General features: G+C 50.3%; 1 protein-coding gene across 1 annotated transcript in view; it reads left to right on the forward strand.

Annotated features, from left to right (window-relative positions):
• The window catches only part of NOVA2 (NOVA alternative splicing regulator 2), a 32,829-nt gene extending 9,733 nt beyond the window's left edge, over positions 1-23,096 (forward strand). Inside the window, exons 2-4 of the mRNA XM_070401747.1 lie at positions 1,353-1,496; positions 7,020-7,186; positions 21,599-23,096. Coding sequence (XP_070257848.1) covers positions 1,353-1,496; positions 7,020-7,186; positions 21,599-22,681 — 1,394 coding nt within the window. The 3' untranslated portion in view covers positions 22,682-23,096. The remainder of the gene's footprint in view (positions 1-1,352; positions 1,497-7,019; positions 7,187-21,598) is intronic.
• Positions 23,097-24,677: the final 1,581 nt, after the last annotated feature.

Here is a 24,677-nt window from a genome sequence, read left to right on the forward strand (position 1 = left end):
CACTCTCCTCTCTCACTCAGTCCCAACACTGGCCGCCGCACTCCCTGAAACAACCCAGGCATAACCCCACTCCAGGGCCTCTGTACTTGCTCTTTCTCCCAATAGCCACAGCCGGGGGGGGGACAGGATAGCATGGTTCAGAGCTAGAACCCTGGATCTCAGCCCTGTCACCTATGCAAACTGGGGCGCTTTCTTCACCTTTGTTTCTCATCTGTAGAATGGTGTGTGTGTGTGTGTGTGTGTGTGTGTGTGTGTGTGTGTGTGTGGTGGGGGGGTTGTTGTTGTCAGTCCTCACCAGAGGATATTCTTTCATTGATTTTTAGAGAGCGTAGAAGAATGGGAGGGAGGGGGAGAGAGAGATACACCAATTGGTTGCCTCCCACACACACCCCAACCGACTGACGGGGGGGCTGGGATCAGGGATCAAACCTGCAGCCCAGATACTTGCCCTTGACTGGGAATCGAACCCGCAACCCTTCAGTGCGTAGGCCAACGCTCTGACCATTTAGCAACACCGGCCTAAATGAGAATGGGTTTTTTTTAAAGTACCTCCCTCGCCGCATCAGTGTGAAAATTAGAGGAACTGGCCTTTGTAAGTACTTGGGAGAGAGTCTAGAGTCTAGACCAGGGGTGAGCAAACTTTTTGACTCGAGGGCCACAATGGGTTCTTAAACTGGACCAGAGGGCCAGAACAAAAGCATGGATGGAGTGTTTATGTGAACTAATATAAATTCAAAGTAAACATCATTACATAAAAGGGTACGGTCTTTTTTTTTTTTTTAGTTTTATTCATTTCAAACGGGCCGAATCCAGCCCGCGGGCCGTAGTTTGCCCACGGCTGCTCTAGACTCTAGCACATAGTAGGGCTGTAGCATGTTTGACAGAGAAAGCAGGAGGGCTTTTCTTGCTGCCAGACCTGACAGTGCAGCCCCTCCACTCCCCAGCCCTTTCCTGCTTCTTTTTGTTTCCCTAGCACCGTCTGACAGCCATGCTGTCTGTCCCCCCCCTTAGGAGAACGTAGCTGTGCAAGCTCTAGGCTTACCCACTAAAACCCTCACGGCCTCATTTTACGCGCGAAATCAGGGAGTTGCTTCTTTCGTGGCTGTTTGGCCAGAACAGTGCTAAGCTCACAGCAGGTGCTCAGTGACTATGTGCGAGTGAATGAATGATCATTACTGTTATTTTCCTTTCTGCTGTCCTCATGGTCATTGCTCCTGTATGTTAGTTACTGTGAGCCCAGTGGTTTCCTAAGGCACCCCGTGCTGGCACCTGAAGAAGGGGGACCCCTAAAGGTGAAGACCCCTCCGCCATTCCCCTCCCCCTGACTCTCCTCCCGCCATGTGCCCCTGCAGAGGAGGGTGAATACTTCCTGAAGGTGCTGATCCCTAGCTACGCAGCGGGCTCCATCATTGGCAAGGGCGGGCAAACCATCGTGCAGCTACAGAAGGAGACAGGAGCCACCATCAAGCTCTCCAAGTCCAAAGACTTCTATCCGGGTAAGCCCCTGCCAGGACTCTGCCCATCCCTCCCACCTGGGCCCTGGAGGAGGGGGAGCAGCTGCCCCAGGGACTGTGAGAGTGGTGGGGGACCTCCCCTCCCCCTAAGTGGGGGGCGGCCAGGGGGGCGGGGGGGGGGGTGAGGACAGAGCTGCTCTCAGCCCCTGGGGCCAGGCCCAGAGCAGATGGGGGTGGGGGCAGGGCAAGACAATGGACCTGCTGCATATTCATGAGCTCATTTGCATGATGTGCTGGCAGATGTGCCCCTTCCCACACACCTGCCCCTTTGGGTCAGTTGGAGGAGCTTGCGCAGAGGGGCAGGGAGGCAGGTGTTAGGATGCTCCTTGGGGCTTGGGGGCCAGCCATCCTTGTCGCACACACACTCTGTTCCCCCTACTCTTTCCCTTTGGGTTTCTCTGTCGCCCCATCTTGCCCGCTCTGAGTCTCACTGGTTTTCTGCCTGTTCTGTCTCTTTCTCATTCTATCTCTGACTTTCCCACCGTTTGTTCCCTTAGACTCCAGTCCCATCGGCCCCTGTCTGTCTCCCTGGCTGCTGGCTGTCCCTCACATCTTGTTCTCAGCCTCTCATCCGGTCTGGCTGTCGTCCGTCTCTGCCTTTCCCTCTCCCTCCCCTCCGCTTTCCCTCCCTTTCTATCTTCCCATCTCTACTCCCCATCTTTTCCTTTCCCTCCACCTCTCATATTCTCCCCCTTTTTCTTTCTCTTGCTCTCCCAACTCTATCTGTCCAATCACCCATTCAGTCAGTATTCAGTAGCGCCCCTCAATGAGGTCATCTTCTGCTGGGATCGCCCCTCACTTCTCCCTGCCTCTGCTTGCCGGTCGCTGCCTTTATGTTTCTCTCCTTTTCCTACGCCTCAGCTCCCTCCTGTGTGGTTTCGTTTTTATCTTGTCCTCTCTCCAAACCCAGACTTTCTTCTGCCTCTCCTCCATGTCTGTCTGCTTTCCCACAACCATGCATGTTCAACGCCCCTCCGCTCTCTCTAATCCCCCTCAGTACCTCTCGCCCTGCATGTCTCCCTCCCAGGACCAATGCCCGCGCTGGGCATCTAGGATTCCAGGGAAGCCCCCAAATTACCGCACATTTGCCCCAGCTGGTTCTAGTTCATCCTTAATCCCCTCGGATTTTTTTTAGGTCAAACACCAGAGATGGAGCCCAGGGTCAGGACACATTTATTCATTCTCTCTCTCTCTCTCTCTCTCTCTCTCTCTGCCCCTCCCCCGCAGTAAGCAGCTTTGGCAAGAGGTTTAGAGAACAGTCCAGGGAACCAGGCAAGCCCCCCTTTTCTCTTCTCCCCTGGCCCAGTGGCCCCCAGGCCCCTCCAGCCCACAAGAGACGGATAAGACCTCTGCTTGGGACATGCATCCGAGGACACTGGGTTTCTTGCCCCTGAATCACATTCTGAGACACGAGACACGTCATCACCCCCTCCCAACTCGGTGACACACCCCATAGACCGGGCAGCTGGGATCCCCTGAGGATGGGACAGTCATTGACTCTCCGGGGATAAATACAATTCAAACAAACATAAGCCAGCATCTGTCCCCGGTCCTTGGACGTGCGACCAGCCTCCCTCCCTGCTCCAGAGCATATGGCCTGTGCCAGCTCCTGACTCATACACAGGACCCAGCCACTCTACCCTAGTCCTGTCCCTAGGACTTCCCGGGACCCACGGGAACACAAGATGCTGCTGCTCAAGACAAACAGCTCCTTCCCTCTGCTTCTGGCTGACACCCTTTCAATCATTCATTCAGCACACAGTCTCTGAGCAGCTCCTCTATGCCACCCTGTGCTGGACAGAGATGGGGACACAGCAGTGACTGAGGTGCCCAGCCTTGCCCTCTGGAATCTCACATCCCAGTACGGAAGACAGACCCAACATGAGTGGTGATCCAGAGTGGTCAGGGTGAGGTGGGGAAGCCCAGAGGATGGTGAGAGCGCAGAGGGGGCACTCGACTCAGCCTGGGGAGGTCAGGAAGGCTTCCTGGAGGAGGAGCCCAGAACAATAAGTATAAGTGAGCGAGGTAGAGGGCTGTTTATTCAGTGTGGCTGAAGCGTAGAGAGCAGGAGAGACATGGAAAGGGTCTGCTAGGCCTAGTAGGTTCACACATAAACACACTGCACTTGGGTGTCTACTATAACACCTAACTGGCCCTTAACCTCAAGGGAGGGGCAGAACACAAAGGGGGATCCCTCCTGGGTACAGGAAGCCCCAAACCCCAGATTTAATCCTTTCGGGTCATCCATGGAGACACTGAGACCCAGAAAGAGAGTCAGGTCCCTGCCCGAAGCCACACAGACTCCTGCGCATTCACCCAGACACCCTCGTGATTCGAAACTCCTTCTGAATTTGAGCATCCATCTGAAGCCCTGGCCCCTATCCCAGAAGGAAAACAGACACACACGCTTTTTAAAAATTGATTTATAATATATATTTGCACCAAAGGACAAAATCCTAAGTGACCACTTAATAAATTCACACATATTCTTTTTTACTGTCAAAAATACAAAAGCAGCCCTGGCCTGTGTTGCCCAGTGGTTAGAACATCAGCCGGTGCACCAAAGGCTCCTGGATTTGATTCCCAGTCAAGGACACCTACCTGGGTTGCAGGTTTGCTCCCCACCCCTGATTCGGAGGCAACCAGTCGATATGTCTCTCTCACATAGATGCTTCTCTCTCCCCTCTCTCTCTTTCTCCCCCCCCTTCTCTTTCACTCTTTCTCCCACTCCCTCCCTTCCACTCTCTCTGAAAAGCAATGGAAAAAATATCCTCAACAACAACAACAAAAAAGAAGCAAAACTGCAATCCTGTTATGCCTCCCTTCCCCCCCGCTCCACTACACACACATATTTCACACCCCGCAAATTCAGTACATGTGGCTCAGTGGTTAAAAGCTCAGACTCTACCCTGGCCGGTTTTCCCAATGGTTAGAGCTTGGGCCTGTGGACTGAAGGGGCCTGGGCTCAGTTCCCGGTAAAGGGCACATACCTCGGTTGCAAGTTCCACATGCGGGGTTGGGGGGGGGGGGAGGGGGGGCAGCCAATCGATGTGTCTCTCTCACATCGATGTTTCTCTCTCTTTTTCTCTGCCCGCCTCCTCCCTCCCTTCCACTCTCTCTAGAAATCAATGGAAAAAGTATCCTCGGGTGAGGATTAAAAAAAAAACAAAATCAGACTCTGAGCCAGACACCTGGGTTCACAACCCTGATCTTTCACTCCGGGCTGAGTGAACGTGGACAAACCCCAAAGCTCCTCTGTACCTCAGTGCCCTTAGCAGTAAGTCAGGAATAATAACGTCGCCTGTCTTATATATGAAAGTGAACAAATATATATAAAGCGCTTAGAATGGCGCCTGGTGCCGGGTGTTATGTAAGCACCAGCTGTTATTATTGGACAGTCTCGCCGAGTTTAACTGGGCCCCGTAAAAGACCTGTGGACCCGGGTTAAGAACCACCAGGGGAGGGGAGATCACAGACTCTCTGAGCCGGAGAGAAACCCCGCAGTGACGAAGAACCCGGCCACTTCATCCAGGCTCTCCCTGGGGCCGCCCCGAATCCCCCCAGTTCCCACCCTGACCCACACCCTTTCCTATTTACACCCAGACGGAGGCAGCCTGCGCGCTGACTCACCCTTGGCTCAGACCAAGCCATTGTTCTGGGGGGGGGGGGGTTGGGGGGGGGGAGTCAGAGTGAGGAACAAGCGGCCCAAAGGAGATGGAGGATGTCAAATGCACAAGTGACCCAAGACAGGGACACCCGCACAGGGCAAGACTGGCCTGCGAGGCTGCGAGGTGGCAAGCGAGGGGTCAGAGCAGCAGACCAGCACGCTGCGTGAGAACGCCCCCAGGACGCTGGACACGCGCCCCAGTGTCCCAGACAGGCAGTCACGTGAACCCTGGCACACATTCAAGACTTTTTACAGAACCAGGGAGCTAACTGGTCCTACAGACGGAGTCCCACCAGGGAGAGACACACACAGCCCCACACACCAAACAGGGCCAGCTCACCCAGGCGCTCACATCCTCAGACCAGCCCCTTCATAGCAGAGTCTTCTTTGGCTGGCATACATACACTCGACACACACACATAAACACACCAGTCCTCCACACGGTCTTACATCCTGACACCTGGGTCTGCCTGTAGGTCTCTTTCTTGTGTTTACACACACATCAATCATAGTCCTGTGTGTATCCTATACACACTGTCACACGCCTATACATTCAGACTGGGTGTACCCGTCACTCAGATAGTGTTTTGAACACCTAGGGTGTCTAGCTGTCTCTTTCCCTTCCACACCTGTACACACATATAGGCAAACACACACACTGTCATACAGGTACAGTGGTACGCACTCATTGTATAGCCGCAGTGCTGCTTCCTGAGATTCTTTGTTTCTTTCAAATTCACAGTATGCTTAACCTTGAACATCACAGCGACTTTCTCACATACAAGAGTGCACACACACTCCTTTCCTGGAATCACTATGTCATGCAGTCTGTGTATCTCTCATCTCTCCTGCTCTTTCTCTTATACACACATCCACAGATAAAGATCATTTAACCAGTCCTGCCCCCAAGTGAACACACGCATGTGCGCGCACACACGCCACTCAACCAGAATCACAAATATACTCACACTGCTCTCACAGTGTCACCCAGTGTGTGTCTCCCACAAAATTACCCCAACACCACCCAGAGGTCTCTCTACTGCCCCCCAGCATGCTTGCGCGCGCGCGCGCACACACACACACACTCTCACACACACACACACACACACACACACACACAATGATGCCTGGGTCAGAACCAGAGCCAATATGTGGAGAATTTCCAGCAAAGGCACCCAGTCCCCCATGGCCTACGCTCCCATGAGTTGCCTTTGACCCCCTCTGCCCTCCCCTGTGTCCACACCCGTGCCCTCCCCCACCCCTCAGCCCTCCATCTGGTGGGTCCAGGCAGGCACTCAGGCCTCTCTTCTGTCTCCCCATCCCCCAACCCTTCCCCATCCTCTCCAAAAGCCCAGAGGCCCTCGCTGCAGGCTTTCAGGGGTTGCCATGGCAACAGGGCCTCATCCCTCGTCCCCCTGGGGGTGGGCTGAGGACCCGGCCAGCCAGACCGATAAGGGGGTTCCAGTTACTGTGGCAACCGTTGCAGGCCTGAGCTCTCCCGCTTCTGGAAGAGGGGGAGTGAGTGAATGGTTGCCAAAGCAACCGGGAGCCAGCAAGGACTGGGAAGAGGCAGCTGAGCCCTGTCTCCCCTGCCCAGGGCGGCTGTGGGCATCGCCAAGCACTTAAGCATCATTCTTCCATCCCCTCGGGTTGTTTTAGGGGAGGGCCGTGAAGTGCAGGTTACAAAACAGGGATTCCACTCACTCTCCCAGCTGCCCGCGATGGCCCGGGAGCCCATGCCAGCTCGCACGGGCTTCCCATGTGACCCCACATTCTCAGGTCCTCCGTTTTCTCTTCTCTTGCCATTAAACGGGGCCTGTCTCTTCCTTGCTCAACAGGAACCACAGAGCGAGTATGCCTGGTGCAGGGCACAGCAGAGGCCTTGAACGCCGTGCACAGCTTTATCGCCGAGAAGGTCCGAGAAATCCCACAGGCGATGACCAAGCCTGAGGTGGTCAACATCCTTCAACCCCAAACCACAATGAACCCCGACAGAGCCAAGCAGGTCAGCACGGGGCAGCGTGGGTTTCTGTAACGCTGGTGCGGTTCGGGAAGTGACACATTCTCCCATCACTGGGTGATTATGGGGGTTCAGAGGGTTCATGTTGATCAAATGTTTGGCAATCGAATACACGGCCGTGGTTAGTATTATTACTCTTAGGGAGTCCGCCTGGGGACTCCAGACTTCCTGACTAAGGGAGTGTGCGAAGGCCTTAGAATCTGACCCACAACCCCCTGCGTACCCCTCCTTCCTGGGACCCTCCACATCCTCTCCGCCCCCCAACTCATCCCATTGTCTCTCCCGGCAACCTGCCTCCCACTTCCTGTCCTCACCGGAAGTAACCTCAGCGACAGCCCGTCCACCTCCCGAGGCGCTGAGCCTCTCATTCTCCCTCTCTCCGTGAATTATTGTACGGGGGCAGCCACCATTTTGGAGAAAGGATGTTTCGTTAGCGAGCGAGGGGCGGGTCCCTCTCCTCCGGAGCCGTCAGCGTCTCTCCGCCGTCTCAGTTCCGGGGAAGCGGCGGCCGCCAGGGGCGTGGCTGGGAGCGGACCAATGGCTTCCCAGGCCTCCCCGGTTGCCATGACCACGGTGCGGCAGGTGGGCCGCTGCGGAGCCCCTGGCGGCGGCGTCCTGAGCGCAGGGACCCAGGCGGAGGGGAGCGCGGGGCGAGCTGCGCATGTCCGTTCTCTCTCCCCGCTCCCGCCCCCATCGCCCTGCACACGAGGTGTCAGAGGAGCGGGAAGCCCTGGGCGGCGGACAGGCCGCTTATGAGGGTTCCTGAATGTCTGCCTAGAAACGAATGGAGGGCCTTGGCAAAAGGCATCTGGAAGCCTTGGTCATTCTTGTTGCTTGAGGTGGGGGACAGCATTTCCCCAAGCTCGTGGGGGAACGGTGGTGGGAGAGCCTCGGAAGAATGCTGCCCAGCTGATCGTCCCCCAAAAAAGGACGGCGGGGCTTGCGGCGCCGTCGCTGTCCTTGGTGCTGAATCCGCTCCGCTCCCTTCGCCCTGCCGGCCTCTCCCACCAGCAGCTGACCCACAGTTTGTAGGAAAGCGAGGGTATTGCCTCTTCCCTCCACCTTGGTCGCTGCCACAGGGGACCCTGGGTTCACCAAGAGTTTGTTCATGTTGCAGGAGGAATGGGGTCAGCACCGTCTGTGCCTGAGCCTCCCACCCCCATCCCCTAATCCACAGGAACTCTGAGACCGTGGAGTCCAAGGTTTATAGAAGCAGGATTTTTCCTCCGCCTTATTATTACAACGGGACTCCACAGAATGAAGGGGATAATGACTGAAGGCTCGGGCCCTGGAGTCCGATGTAGAGTTGAATCTTACTCTGATACTTCTTACCTGTGTGACCTTGAGCAAGTGACTTGATTTCTCCGTGCCTCATTTTCCCATCTATACAATGGGCTTTGTTATGGTACCCGCTTAAGGTGGCAGTTCATGTTCACTGATGTTTGAAAATCACTTAGCATGTATGCTTAATGCATGGAAAGTTCTCAAAAAAATGTTAGCTGTTATTATTGTTATTATGGGATTTTTTTTAGTCAGGAGACAAGTTGGACTGTTCCCTTTTTCCTTGGACTTGCTGTATTACTTACTCTGGGTCTTCTTCCTTTCTATAAGCCTCAGTTTCCCTTTCTTTACCGTGTGGGAGCTGGGCCAAACCAGGGATTATAAATGGAAATGCCTCCAGGATTCAGAAAGGGAACGTGAAGGATTGAGGACCAAGGCTTCATCATAGAGATAGAATACCACCTTTAAGGGGGCAGCTGCTGCTCAACTAAACTTGATACTTGCCCTTTGGCAATGTGGACATAGGGTTGCCACATCTTCCAAATTTTTCAAAAGCAGCCAGAAATATTTGAAATCAACTGATTTTTAAAGGACAGCTTCGATTTTAAAGCACCGTGTGGCGCCCTAGCTGATTTTGCTCAGTGGATAGAGCACCGGCCTGCGGACTGAAGGGTCCCGGGTTTGATTCCGGTCAAGGACACATGCCTGGTTGCAGGCTCTATCCCCAGTAGGGGGCGTGCAGGAGACAGCTGATCAATGATTCTCATCATTGATGTTTCTGTCTCTCTCTCCCTCTCCCTTCCTCTCTGAAATCAATCATATATATATATATATATATATATATATATATATATATAAAACACTGTGTGGCTATAGGCTGGCTATTGCCTAAGGACCACCAGTTTGCCACCAGTTTTGCTAAACCGGTGATGCTCAGCCCTGGCTGGTATCTGAATTATCTAGGTAGCTTACAATATATACTCCAGGGTCCCCACCCTGACCCAGAATTTCTGGGGCTAAGGCCTTGGAATCGGAATGTGGACTCTGGCCTGGGATCAGATCCTAGCTCTAATGTTCACTATCTGGTACCTGTAACCTTGAGTACGTTACTGAACCTCTCTGTGCCTTTATTTTCCAATCTGTATAAAGTGATAATAATTGTACATACCTTGTTGGGTTGTTGCCAGGATTAAGTAGGTTACTGTATGAAAGTTTAGAAAAGTGCATGGCACATGGTAAACACCATTAGCAGCTGCTGCTGCTGCTGCTGCTGCTGCTGCCATGGTTATTGCTGTTGTTGTTGTTGTTGTTGTTACTGTTAGTTTAAAATCTCCAGACTTGCAAATCACGGGACAGATGGTCTCCGAGGTCCTTCTGGCTCTCAAATGCCTACAATTCAGTGGCTCTATGATTCCAGGATTCTACACATGTACTATTCTAAGATTCTCCTGTTCTGACATCCTGAGACTCCAGGATTCCATGGAGCTGCCCCCGTGGGTCACTCTAAGATACTGTGGTTCTCCATTTTGGGCCTGTTGTGAAGGCAGCGACTGTTTTTCTGAGGGCTTCCCATGCACCAGGCACCAGGCAGTCGCTTTCGTCGTTGAACATCCCCAAGCATTGTCTGAGTAGCTGTGAGCATGTCAGAGTGGGAGATGAGGAAACTGAAGCACAGAGAGGGGAAGCCATTTTCATTCACCGTTTCTGGGTGGTCGGTTTTGGGGTGAAATGATTCCGTCCTCCCCCCGTGGCTCTGAAAGGCGCTATCACACACTAGGCACCTCTTTGCTGTCGGGTCTGGTTTTGGACTTTCTTTTGTTCTGTCTCTTTCACTTGTTAGACTTCTTATTTTCTAATGACTTATTTTGAGATAACAGTTGTATTGAGATATAATTCACATACAGTAAAGTTCACCATTTTAAAGTTTGTAATTCAGTGGTTTTAGTATAGTCACAAAATATACTAAATGCATTGTTATTATGGGAATAGCCCGACCTGTCTCCTGACTTAAAAACTCCCATAATAACAATAAAATGCATTGATCACCACTAATTCCCAAACATTTCTCACCACCTCACAAAGAAGCTCTGTAACCATTGACGGTCACTCTCCATTCCCTCTGCCCGCCCCCGCTCCCCCAGCCCCTTCCCACTACTGATTATTTTGGTGTCTAAAGATTTGCCTGTTCTGGATATTTTATATAAATTAAATTATATTTATGTGGGGTTTTGTGCCTAGCTTCTTTCCCTTAACATAATGTTTTCAAGATTCATCCATATTGTAGCACAAGCATGTCAAACTCAAAGGCTAACACGGGCCAAATAAACAAGGTGTAAGTTTATGTGGGCCACAAAGAAACAAAAGCTTCAATTTTCATAGGAACGTAGGTTTATTTCAATAGAGACATGCAGAATACGAAGGGCTGAAATATATGTCATCATTAACATAAAATAATAGAACATTTTAATAAAAATTAATATTTTTTCTTGAACATTAACTTACCAGACACTGAATCACTGCACAAATTAATAAGCGTAATGCACATAAACCTATTATTCTTGTTCTCCAAAAGTGAAGTATTTCCTGTTGTGCACACCAAACAAGTCAGCCCAAGACTAATGAGGTAGCAATCAGCTGCTAAAATATTCGCTGCTAGTATTAGTAGAGAGAAATGGTGCACCTGCGTGTAAGGTGCGTAAGGGAAATGAATGCAACACAATTATAGTAATCAGTCATTAGCGGACATTGTAATTTGTTATTGGTAATTATGTATAACAAGATATTGTAAAAATGAAGTTACAAAATTTTTTTATATATATATTTTATTGATTTTTTACAGAGAGGAAGGGAGAGAGATAGAGAGTTAGAAACATCAATCAGCTGCCTCCTGCACACCTCCTACCGGGGATGTGCCCGCAACCCAGGTACATGCCCTTGACCGGAATCGAACCTGGGACCTTTCAGTCTGCAGGCCGACGCTCTATCCACTGAGCCAAACCGGTTTCGGCACAAAATTTTTATTGAAATGTTTCTTACATACCGTTATATTGGTTGGGCCGCATGTGGACCACGAGCCACGAGTTTGACGTGCTTGTTGTAGCACATATCAAAACTTCATTTCTTGAGAGGAGACCAAGATGGCGGCGTAGGTAAACACCGGAGACCGCTGCCGCAAACAACCATTTCAAAAATACAACTAAAAGACTGAACGGACATCACCCAGAACCACAGGAAGGCTGGCTGAAGAGAGACTCTACAACTAGAAGGAAAGAGAACAGCAAATCGAGGCTCAGAGGCGGCGCAGTGTGGAAAATACAAAGGTACCGAGGTGCGCGCGCAAAGCGGGCTGGTGGCTGAGGGCGCGGTTGTCGTTTTCGGTCGGGAGTGAGTCTCAGACTCTGGGCTCCAGATCCGGGCGAGTCTCTAGGGACCCAGACTCAAACGGGAGAAGCGGGATTATCCGGCATCAGTTGGAACCTGAGGGCAGCTTTCTCTCCGAGATTTGCAGCGGCTGCCGGGGTTCTGAGAAGCAGAGCCTCTGGGAACGGGACTGAGCGTGGCCATAACTGCTCCCTCCGCCCGCCCTGTTGATCCCGCCCCGCCCAAACCCTGCGCACAGCCATTTGCCGATCGCCTCAGGCAAAGGCTGGATTAGCGCCTCCCCAGAAGGCAGACGTTTTCCTTACAGCTGATTCCTATAGCCAGTCGGCCTGGGGGTCAAATCCCTCTAGTGTTAACTACAACAATTAAGGCTTGGCTAGAACAAGACTGCGCACAGAGACCACAAGGGGGTGCACCAAGAAAGCATAAAAGATGCGGAGACAAAAAAACATGACAGAAATGGAGGATATGGAGCTAAGAATCGCAATTTTGAGGGCTTGCCATAAATTTGTGCAGAGCCTCACGAAAACTAATGAGACCCTCGATGCTACGATAAAGAAATTAGAAAGTAAGCATACACGGACTGAAATAAAGAATATTATACCCAATAGCAGACCAGAGGAGTACAATAATCAAACAAAAGATTCGACAAAAAACACCCAATTGGAAAAGCAAAATGAAAAAAGAATCCGAAAGTGTGAAGATAGTGTAAGGAGCCTCTGGGACAGCTTTAAGCGGTCTAATATCAGAGTCATTGGAGTGCCAGAAGATGAGAGACAGCAAGATATTGAAAACCTATTTGAAGAAATAATGGCAGAAAACTTCCCCCACCTGGTGAAAGAAATGGACTTACAGGTCCAAGAAGCGCAGAGAACCCCAAACAAAAGGAATCCAAAGAGGACCACACCAAGACACATCATCATTAAAATGCCAAGAGCAAAAGACAAAGAGAAAATCTTAAAAGCAGCAAGAGAAAGAGGCTCAATTACCTACAAGGGAATACCCATACGACTGTCAGCTGATTTCTCAACAGAAACTTTGCAGGCCAGAAGGGAATGGCAAGAAATATTCAAAGTGCTGAATACCAAGAACCTACAACCAAGATTACTTTATCCAGCAAAGCTATCATTCAGAATTGAAGGTCAAATAAAGAGCTTCACAGATAAGGAAAAGCTAAAGGAGTTCATCACCGCCAAACCAGTATTATATGAAATGCTGAAAGGTATCCTTTAAGAAGAGGAAGAAGAAGAAAAAGGTAAAGATACAAATTATGAACAACAAACATGCATCTATCAACAAATGAATCTAAGAATCAAGTGAATAAATAACCTGATGTACAGAATGAACTGGTGATTATAATAGAATCAGGGACATAGAAAGGGAATAGACTGACTATTCTTGGGGGAAAAAGGGGTGTGGGAGATGCAGGAAGTGACTGGACAAAAATCATGCACCTATGGATGAACACAGTGGGTGGGGAGTGAGGGTGGAGGGTGGGGTGGGAGCTGGAAGGAGGGGAGTTATGGGGGGAAAAAAGAGGAACAAATGTAATAATCTGAACAATAAAGATTTAATTTAAAAAAAAAAAAAAAAAAACTTCATTTCTTTTTATGGCCAAATAATATTTCATTGTATGGATATACCACATTTTTTAATCCTCACCTGATGATATGTTTATTGATTTGAGAGAGAGAGAGAGAGCGAGAGAGAGAGAGAGAAACATTGGTTAGTTGCCTCCTGTACATGCCCCAACCAGGGATGGAACCCACAATCTAGGTATGTGCCCTGATGGGAATTGAACCTACAACCTTTTGGTGTACAGGATGACGCTCCAACCAACGGAGCCACCTGGCTGGAGCTGAATATACCACATTTTTTCTATTCATCAACTGACAGAAATTTGGGTTGTTCCTACTTTTTAGCTATTATAAATAATGCTGTTAGTGAACATATGTGTGGACATGTGTTTTCAGTTCTCTTGGGGAAATACTTAGGGGTGAAATTGTTGGGTCACAGGATAAATCGGTTTAACCTTTTGAAAAATTGCCAGACTGTTTCCCAAAGTGGCTGTAACACCGATGTGAGATTTAAATTCAAGTCTGTCTAGGAGGTAATAATGACAGCAATCATTTTTTTAGTACCTACTATGGGCACATACTAACTGCACACTCAGGTGGCACCCTATGCTAAACATATAGTATGTGCTCAGCAAATGTTGCTTGTTTGAATGAATGTCTGATGACATGCCCACAGGGGCCAAGCAGAAACATGAGTAAGGGGAGGAAGCCAGGTGTATTCTGGCAGTGGTAGGCTCTGTGAGCCACCTGAAGGGCAGCCATACTAAGTTGTGGCTAATTGTGACCATGCTTGACTTTTAAGTTCATCATTTTCTAATGATCTCAGTTGGGCCTCACAATAATCCTGCAGAGGAGGTATGAATATCCCCATTTTACAGATGGGAACACTGGGTCTCAAAGAGGTTAAATCTCAGCATCAGTGATGGAACCAAGATTTGAACCTGAGCAGGTGTCTCCAGAGTCCAAGGCAGCTTTTCAGTGATGTGTGTACACAGACTACACACTGGTGGCCTGGCTCCTGCACAGTGGTCCTTAGACATTTTTACGAGGTTGCCAACATTTAAAAACTTGGATGCTTCACATATGATAAGTCAGAAGGTCAAGTTAATCTTAGAAAACTTAGATGGGCCTGAGTTTGGTAACCCAAATGCACAGCATCCTAACACACACACACACACACACATACACACACACACACACACCCCACCAAGTGATACATACCTGGTTGCCTCCGCCCAGTAAATCTCCTGCTTGGTCCTGTCATCATTCATTCTTTCATTTATTCATTCATTCACCCACCCTTTGCTGAGTGTGTACCAGTCACTCCTCTGGGCACTGAGCACCCAGGAGTAAACATGTCTACCCATGTGGATCTTAAATTCTTCCAACAGAAGATGATAAATCTTCCATCAGAAACAGAAAACAAGTAAAATATCTAGGGAGACTTAACTTGGGGTGGTGAAGAACACCCAGTACAATATACAGATGATGTATTATAGAATTATACACCTGAAACCTATGTAATTCTATTAACCAATATCACCCCAATAAATTCAATAAAAAATATTTTTTACAATTTAAAAATTAAAACTGGTTAGATGAAAAAAAAATGTAATATACATAAAATATAAAATATATAGGATATCAGAGAATAAAAAATGCTATGAAATAAATCAAGCAGAGAAGAAGGAAAGGGACTATAGGGGTATATATATTTTTTTTTCTCCTGACTTTTTATTTTGAAAATGTTTTAAAGAACAGTACATTGAATTCCCTATACACTGCACTTAGATTCACCAGTTGTTAACATTTGATTTATCTCTACACACACACACACACACACACACACACTCATTGTTTTTTTGTTTGTTTGTTGCTGATCCATTTGAAAATAAGATGTAGATCTCATGACTCTTCACCCCTAAGTATGTCAGCATTTATCTCTCAAGAACAAAGACAGGCTCCTATATAAGTATTACTATTATTATACCTATAAAACCTACAATAATAAAAGCGTACTATGCTAATTACACCAGATGTCCTTCTGGATGAAGCTGGGCTGCAAGGGAAGCCCGGGTCCTGGGTGCTGGAGGGAAGCCGGTGCCGGCAGCCGGGGGAAGGAAGGCCTACTCTTGCACAAATTTCGTGCATCGGGCCTCTAGTTAATAATAATTCCATACTATTATTTAACAAAAAGTCTATATTCTAATTGCCCCAAATTATCTTTTATACCTATAGAGTATGCATTTTTCTATTCAAGATTCAGTCAGTGTTCAATCGTTGCATTTGGTTGTTATACCTCATTAGTCTCTCTTGATCTAGAATCCTAGGATAGTTTTGACGGTAGAACCAGCAGCATTGCTGATTGGATGTTGAGTGTGAGAGAAATAGAAGGTGCCTAATCTTGGGTCTGAGTAATGGAAGGATGCATTGTCCATGGGCAGAAATGAGGAACATGATGACAGAAACACATTGGAGGAGAAAGATGAGAAGTTCCCATTTGGACTTTAAGCTCGGGGTGTCCATTCTACATCATACTAGAGCTGTGAGGTTAACAGCTGAATCAGAGTCTTGAGGTGTCCATGCTGGGGACATAAAATGGGCAAATAAATAGGCTTTGATAATTGGTTGGTCAGGGAAGGCCTCTCTGAGGAGGTGCATTTGTGCAAAGACCTGAATGAAGGGAGGGGTGGGCCTCTTTTGGGGGGAAAGTGTTCCAGATGATGGAACAGCAGGTGCAAAGGCCCTGAGTCTGGACTGAGCTTGGCAAGTTAGAACAGCAGGATGTCCGGTGTGTCTGCAGTGAAGTCAGCAAGCGGGGGGGAGGGAAGAGGTGAAGTCAGAGAGATCAACAGGGAATAGAGCCCGTGGAGCAGTGAGCGGTTCTCAGCCTTGTCAGACCCAATGTCCTCTTTCTCCGACAAATACTTCCTATGCTATGCCCACTTACTCTCTGAAATTATATATAAAATACAGCTGTGAAACATAGCTAGATATGTACATTTTTTAGTATTTTTATTGATTTTTTTAGAAGGACGGGAAGGGAAAGAGAGAGAGAAACATCGATTTGTCGTTCCACTTATTTATGCGTTCATTGGTTGATTCTTGTATGTGCCCTGATTTGGGGGTCAAACCCACAACCTTGGTATATCAGGATGACACTCCAACCAACTGAAGGCCATGGCTAGATCTGTAAGATTTTTTTAAAATATGTTTTTATTGATTCCAGAGAGGAAGGGAGAGGGAGAGATAGAAACATTAATAGTGAGAGAGAATCACTGATGGCCACCTTCTGCACGCTCCCAACTGGGGATGGAGCCCACAACCCGGGCATGTGCCCTGATGGGGAATCGAACTGTGATCTCAACCACTGATTGAACTGTGATCTCACACTGGTCGAGCTGTAAGATGTTTAACAGTAAAGTACAGTTCAATGGTTTTATGATATGGAGTTGTGCGCCCATCACCAGGATCCATTTTAGAACATTTCATTTCCTCAAAAAGAAATCTTGATCCCCTTAGCTATCACCCCTTAATCTGCAGCTCACCACCGCCACCCCCCCAGCTCTAAGCCACCACTAATCTACTTTCTTTTCTATAGATTTGCCTATTCTGAACACTCATATAAATAGAATCATACAATATATGGTCTTTTGTGCCTGGCTTCGTTCACATAGCAGGTGTTCTAGATTCATCCATGTTGTAACCTATACCAATACTTCACTCATTGAAATTGATTGCCAAATAATAGTCTGTTGTGCAGGTGGACATTCTCTTTATCCCATTGGACTTTTTTTTTTTTTTTTTTACTTTTTCTTTTTTTTTAATTAAATCTTTATTGTTCAGATTACATTTGTTCCTCTTCCCCCCCCCCCAATAACTCCCCTCCTCCCAGTTCCCGCCCCACCCTCCGCCCTCACTCCCCACCCACTGTCCTCATCCATAGGTGCACGATTTTTGTCCAGTCTCTTCCCACATCTCCCACTCCCCTTTCCCCCCGCCCCAAGAATAGTCAGTCCATTCCCTTTCTATGTCCCTGATTCATTATAATCACCAGTTCATTCTGTACATGAGATTATTTATTCACTTGATTCTTAGATTCATTTGTTGATAGATGCATATTTGTTGTTCATCATTTGTATCTTTACCTTTTTCTTCTTCCTCTTCTTAAAGAATACCTTTCAGCATTTCGTATAATACTGGTTTAGTGGTGATGAACTCCTTTAGCTTTTCCTTATCTGTGAAGCTCTTTATCTGACCTTCAATTCTGAATGATAGCTTTGCTGGATAAAGTAATCTTGGTTGTAGGTTCTTGGTATTCATCACTTTGAATATTTCTTGCCATTCCCTTCTGGCCTGCAAAGTTTCTGTTGAGAAATCAGCTGACAGTCGTATGGGTATTCCCTTGTAGGTAATTGAGTCTCTTTCTCTTGCTGCTTTTAAGATTCTCTCTTTGTCTTTTGCTCTTGGCATTTTAATGATGATGTGTCTTGGTGTGGTCCTCTTTGGATTCCTTTTGTTTGGGGTTCTCTGCGCTTCTTGGACCTGTAAGTCCATTTCTTTCACCAGGTGGGGGAAGTTTTCTGCCATTATTTCTTCAAATAGGTTTTCAATATCTTGCTGTCTCTCATCTTCTGGCACCCCTATAATTCTGATGTTTGTACACTTGAAGCTGTCCCAGAGGCTCCTTACACTATCTTCGTATTTTCGGATTCTTTTTTCAATTTGCTTTTCCGGTTGGGTGTTTTTTGCTTCTTCGAATTTCAAATCTTTGACTTGATTCTTGCGCTCCTCTGGTCTGCTATTGGGTGTCTGTATAATATTCTTTTTTTTTTTTAATATATTTTATTGATTTTTTTACAGAGAAGAAGGGAGAGGGATAGAGAGTTAGAAACATCGATCAGCTGCCTCCTGCACACTCCCCACTGGGGATGTGCCTGCAACCAAGGTACATGCCCTTGACCGGAATCGAACCTGGGACCCTTCAGTCCGCAGGCCGACGCTCTATCCGCTGAGCCAAACCGGTTAGGGCTGTATAATATTCTTTATTTCAGTCAGTGTATGCTTAATTTCTAGTTGGTTCTTTATCACAACATCGAGGGTCTCATTAGATTTCGTGAGGCTCTCATCAAGTTTATTGGAAGCTTCTAGCACATTATTGAAAGCCCTCAAAATTGCGTTTTTTAGTTCTATATCCTCCATTTCTGTCATGTTTTTTTGTATCCGCATTTTTTATGCTTTCTTGGTGCACCCCCTTGTGGTCTTTGTGCACAGTCTTGTTCTAGTTAAGCCTTGATTGTTGTAGTTAATACTAGAGGGATTTGACCACCAGGCCGACTGGCTATGAGAATCACCTGTGTCTGCAGTGGGAAAACTTCTGTCCTCTGGAGAGGTGCTAATCTAGCCTTTACCTGAGGCGATCCGGCAAATGGCTCTGTGCAAGGCTTGGGTGGGGTGGGATCAACAGGGCGGATGGAGGGAGCAGTTATGGCTGCTCTCAGTCCCGTTCCCAGAGGCTCTGCTTCTCAGAACCCCAGCCACCGCTGCAAACCTTGGAGAGAAAGCTGCCCTCACGTTCCAACTGATGCCAGACAATCCCACTTCTCCTGTTTGAGTCTGAGACCCTAGAGACTCGCCCGGATCTGGAGCTCAGAGTCTGAGACTCCCTCCTGATTGAAAACGACAACCGCGCCCTCAGCCACCAGCCCGCTTTGCGTGCGCACCTTCGCACCTTTGTATTTTCCACACTGTGCCTCCTCTGAGCCTTGGTATGCTGTTGTCTTTCCTTCTAGTTGAAGAATCTCTCCTCAGCCAGCCTTCCTGTGGTTCTGGGTGATGTCCGTTCCGTCTTTTAGTTGTATTTTTGAAGTGGTTGTTTGCGGCAGCAAATTCCGGTGTTTACCTATGCCGCCATCTTGGTCTCCCCATTGGACTTTTTAACTAAAGAAGAAATGAAAGTAAGGTGATTTGTCACAAAATCGGATGCATTTTAATATGTAGATGCTCAGCCAGGACCACCATAGAAAAGATAGTGAAAGGTTCATACCTAACGTCGCCTGAGTGAGACAGCGGCAAACGCAGTGATCCGGAGGTCGGTATTGGGAATATAAATGATGCAAGTGGCATTACTGCTGATGTCACGGTTTTCTAAACAGATGAAAAAACTCTTGGTAAAGTTCAGAACAAAACAAAGTACAATCTTCCCTTCGTCTCCTAAGAGTTGCACGCCTGGAAATTGCAGTAGATCTTAAACCCGTGCAAAAATAAATAAATAAATAAATAAATAAATACCTGGCCCTTTACAGGCATCGTGGTGTTCAGAGATTTATAAACAGACTTGCTACAACATGCATGTCAGGGGGACATTCAAAAGTCATAGAGGATCCGGGATGAGTATTCACTGTGAGGAGCTGCCTCTCTCTCACATTGTGGGTGCAAACATCCGGGCCCCTGCCCACTGAACGCCCATATCTGCCCCTAGTTATTGCCACAACCAAAACGGCTCCCACAAATTCCCAGGTACCCCCAGGGTCTGGCTGGGGGGTGGAGAGGAGAGGCAGAGGTGAGAGAGAGAGCTTCAGGGGCTAGAATCCACAGGTCTGAGGAGGCGTGGGAAGGATTGGAAAGGAGGAATTTGTGTGTAGAAATGCTCTTGGAGACGAGAAAGGAGACCTTTCGTTGTGAAATATCCCCGCTGGAATTCAGATTGATCAATTTCATGGCTGCAGAGGATGGGCAGCTTTGCCAGCTGGGAGAGGGGACCACCATGGTCAAGTGACCGGTTCTCTCCCTTCATTTTACAGAGCAGACACCTGTGTTAGATCGCTAGGGCTGCCATAGCAAAGCCCCGCAGACTCGATGGCTTAAACAACAGAAATTCATTTTCTTACAGACCCGGAGGCCGGAAGTCCAAGATCAAGGAGTCAGCATGTCTGACTTCTGCTGAGGCCTCTTTCCTTGATCTGGAGCTGGTCTTTCCTCCGTGTGTGTTTGTGTCCTAACCTCCTCTTCTTATAAGGACGCCAGTTGTATTGGATCAGCGCCCCCATGACCTTGCTTAGCCTTAATCACCTTTTTAAAGGGCCCATCTCCAAAGACAGTCACTGAGGTAGTGAGGGTGAGACCGTCACATATGAATTGGGGGGTGGGGGGTGGGGAGAGGGTAGAGGGAGGAACAATTAGGCCCATAAAGACAACAAAGAGGTTAAGCAGGTGACCATGTCTTAGGGTGGGAAGCCCAATGGAGCAGGAATCCATGAGGCTGAATTGCAGCTCCTTCACTATCTTAGGCCTCAAGTGGCCCATCTGTAAAGTGAGACTAATGATGCCTTTTCTGGGGCTCAGGAGACTTTGTTTTTTTTAATTGATTTCAGAGAGGAAAGGAGAGAGAGAGAGAGATTGAGACATCAGTGAAGAGAGAGAATCATTGATTGGTTGCCTCTTGCACGTCCCCTGCTGGGGATCAAGCCCGAAACCCGGGCTTGTGCCCCTAATGGGAATCGAACCTGAGACCCTTCGGTCCGCAGGCCATCGCTCTATCCACTGAGCCAAACCGGCTTGGGCTCAGGAGACTTGTAATGATAGAGAAGGAAGGTCATGGGCACCACCGCAAGCTTGGAGCGGAGTCCTGGGGGGCCCCACGGGGTCAGCCACGAAGCCTTCAAGGTGCTGGATGGAAAGGAGATCCCAGCGGACCTAGGGGCATGGGACAGGGTGGCCGAGAGGCTACCGAGGGGACTTGGTTTACCAGCTCTTTTTTAACTAATAGGGAAGCATTCTGATATATTTCCTCTGACTTTCAGAGCGAGTGGAAGGGAGGAGGGGGAAAGAGAGGAAGAAACATACATGTGAGAGAAACACATCGATTGGTTGCCTCCCGCACGCACCCCAACCGGAGCTGGAATTGACCCTGCAACCCAGGTACATGCCCTTGACGGGGGATCGAACCCTCCACCCTGCGGTCCACAGGCCGACGCTCTATCCACTGAGCACACTGGCCAGGGCCCCGGTATTTTTTAACAACCAGCAGGACCTACCGGCGCCTCTCACGGGGGCCTGATTTGGGACACTTGAGAGCAAAGGTGAGAGTGACACAACTGTTAATGTTCAGGCTGCAATGAACACCCTAACGATCCTCCCGCTCGCTCGCTCCTCGCAGGCCAAGCTGATCGTCCCCAACAGCACGGCGGGCCTGATCATCGGCAAGGGAGGCGCCACGGTGAAAGCCGTGATGGAACAGTCGGGGGCCTGGGTGCAGCTGTCCCAGAAGCCGGAGGGCATCAACCTGCAGGAGCGCGTGGTGACGGTCAGCGGCGAGCCCGAGCAGGTGCACAAGGCCGTGAGCGCCATCGTCCAGAAGGTACAGGAAGACCCCCAGAGCAGCAGCTGCCTCAACATCAGCTACGCCAACGTGGCTGGCCCCGTGGCCAACTCCAACCCCACCGGCTCACCGTACGCCAGCCCCGCCGACGTGCTGCCCGCGGCGGCCGCTGCCTCGGCCGCTGCTGCCTCCGGCCTGCTGGGCCCCGCGGGGCTGGCCAGCGTGGGCGCCTTTCCCGCCGCCCTGCCTGCCTTCTCGGGCACCGACCTGCTGGCCATCAGCACCGCCCTTAACACGCTGGCCAGTTATGGCTACAACACCAACTCCCTCGGCCTGGGCCTCAACTCGGCCGCAGCCTCCGGGGTCCTGGCCGCAGTGGCCGCCGGTGCCAACCCTGCCGCTGCCGCCGCCGCCAACCTCCTGGCATCCTACGCGGGTGAGGCCGGGGCCGGGCCCGCCGGAGGGGCTGCCCCACCTCCACCCCCGCCACCCGGAGCCTTGGGGTCCTTCGCATTGGCCGCAGCCGCCAATGGCTACCTTGGGGCCGGGGCGGGCGGTGGGGCAGGCGGCGGGGGCGGCCCGCTGGTGGCCGCTGCAGCGGCCGCGGGGGCGGCTGGTGGCTTCCTGACGGCAGAGAAGTTGGCAGCTGAGAGTGCCAAGGAGCTGGTGGAGATCGCGGTGCCTGAGAACCTGGTGGGAGCCATCCTGGGCAAGGGGGGCAAGACGTTGGTGGAGTACCAGGAGCTGACAGGCGCCCGAATCCAGATCTCTAAAAAGGGCGAGTTCCTGCCAGGCACGCGGAACCGGCGGGTCACCATCACCGGCAGCCCCGCGGCCACGCAAGCCGCTCAATACCTCATCAGCCAGCGGGTCACCTACGAGCAGGGAGTGAGGGCCTCAAACCCCCAGAAAGTGGGATGAGGCCTGTGGTGTGTGCCCCCACCCTTCTCCCTATGCCTCCTCCTCCTCCTCTCCCTCCTCCTCTTCCTCCTCCTCCTCCTCCTCTTCCTTCTCCTCCCCCTCTTCCTTCTCCTCCCCAACTCTTGACCTCAGCTCGGTGTGGTCCTGCTCCTCCTGGGATTGGGGCTGGGGTTGGTCTGACTGCACCCCCCTCCCTTCTGGTAGCTCATAGGCAGGATTGAGAGATGGCTGGGGATGGAGCCCACAGCTCCCTCCCTGGCCCTGAACTGACCCCTCCTTCCTTCCTTCCCTCCTTCCTACGCTTGGCTGGGCCGGACTCCCCTCCCCCAGGGCCCAGGTCTGTGTGATATCTGTATATATTGCATTTTGTTGATTTTAATAGAAAACAAAGCGTTATTTTCTCTTTCTTTCCCTCCTTTTTTTTCCGGTAAGGATTTTGTTTTCCCCCCCTTGATATATATGTTTTTGTTTCCATATGGGAAGAGGGGAGGGAGCCTCTGGGTGACCTAGAATGAAGGGCCTCCCCCAAGCCACACCCACCTCTCCTGCTTTCAGGTCCAGCTCGAGGGATGCAGTGGGAGGAGAGGTAGCTGAAATGAGGCGTTTGCAGCAGGAACCCCAGTTCCTCAGCTACTCTCCCCCCACTGCAGTCACCCCTCCGAGGTGGGGCTTTTAACTTTTTGTTGTCAGGTTTATGGGGGGTGGGGGGGGCCTGTGCTGCTGGGAATGAGGCCGGCTCTCAGACTGGGCCGGTCCAGTGGGCGAGACCCTTGTGAAAGGCTGGAGCCACTGCCTATGGCATCTCCTATGGCTTTTCCTAAAGTAATAGGAACGGAAGTCCCTGTTGTGATGTCACTGAGTCAAGTACTTTCTGGGGCGCTTCCGGCATTCCTTGTGATGTCACAGGAAGTCGTTCCCCAGAGGTCACTTCCCGTGATGCTAGGAGAGATAGGTACTTGCTATGACGTCTCCCGTGAGCCTTCCTTGAAGGTTGCTTTCATGATATCCTGGGGGCATGGACTGCCTGTGGTGTTTCCGGGGTACTTCCTGTGATGTCACGGGGACGAAGCATGCACTTCCTGTGTTGGGCCATGGCCAGTTAGTCACTGACCCTCTTTCTCCGCCCTCGCCCCCTCTGTGGTGGGTCTTGGCCTGGGGGTCTTCCTAGGAGGAGAATAAGGGGTGGGACTTGGGTCTGACCTGAAGGACTCCAAGGAAAAAGACCCAATATTGTCAGGGTCGCCTCCGTCCAAACACACTGTCTGTGAACTCACGGGGCGGGGAGGGGCGGGAGATGGAGCTAGTGGGAACGCCTGTCAAAGACCCCCATCCCTACCCCCCACCTTGTGTGTGCATGCTCTGTCTGCGTGGCTTTGTGTCATTGAGTCTGGTGAGCCACGTGTGTGGTGGCTCTGTCAGGCCGGCGTGGCCCGCTGTCGAGGTCAGTGAGCCATGGTAGGGGCCCTAGGCCAGAAGGCTTCGTGTGGCCGAGTGGGTGAGATTGGCTTGTGGTGTCCCGCGAGCTGGAGCACTTTGGTGGTATCTGATGAGTCGGAAAGTTTTGACGCTCTCACCATAGGCCCTGAGGAGCTAGGATGTTCTGATGGCGTCTGCCAAGCCAGGCAGCCCTGAGAGTTGGTGTGGGAGTGGCTCCCTGAGCTCGGCGGCTGTGGTCACATGGAAGGCTTGTTGGCAGGCTGAGATGTCAGGACCTGACAACCCTGTCGACAGGGTAGCTGAGACCCACTTCTATCCCCATCCATCTCCCCCTCCCGCTCGGAGACCATCTCCACTTCCTCCAACCCCAAGCAGGGCCCCCAGGGCCCTGGTTCCATCATCAGCATCTCTGGGGGAGGGGCACCCCATGCCCACCCTCTCCCCCATTTGTCCCCTCCTAGGTCTTCCAGACCCTTCTCTTCTCTGCGGCTTTGGGGGAATCGGCCTCCTCGTCTCTCTCTCTCCCAAACAAGGAGGGAAGAAAAGCCCGAGACAATTC

This window comes from Myotis yumanensis, unplaced genomic scaffold, assembly GCF_028538775.1.
Source record: "Myotis yumanensis isolate MYYU_CA2020_CCGP unplaced genomic scaffold, mMyoYum1.0.hap1 SCAF_23, whole genome shotgun sequence".
Classification (NCBI taxonomy): Eukaryota; Metazoa; Chordata; class Mammalia; order Chiroptera; family Vespertilionidae; genus Myotis; species Myotis yumanensis.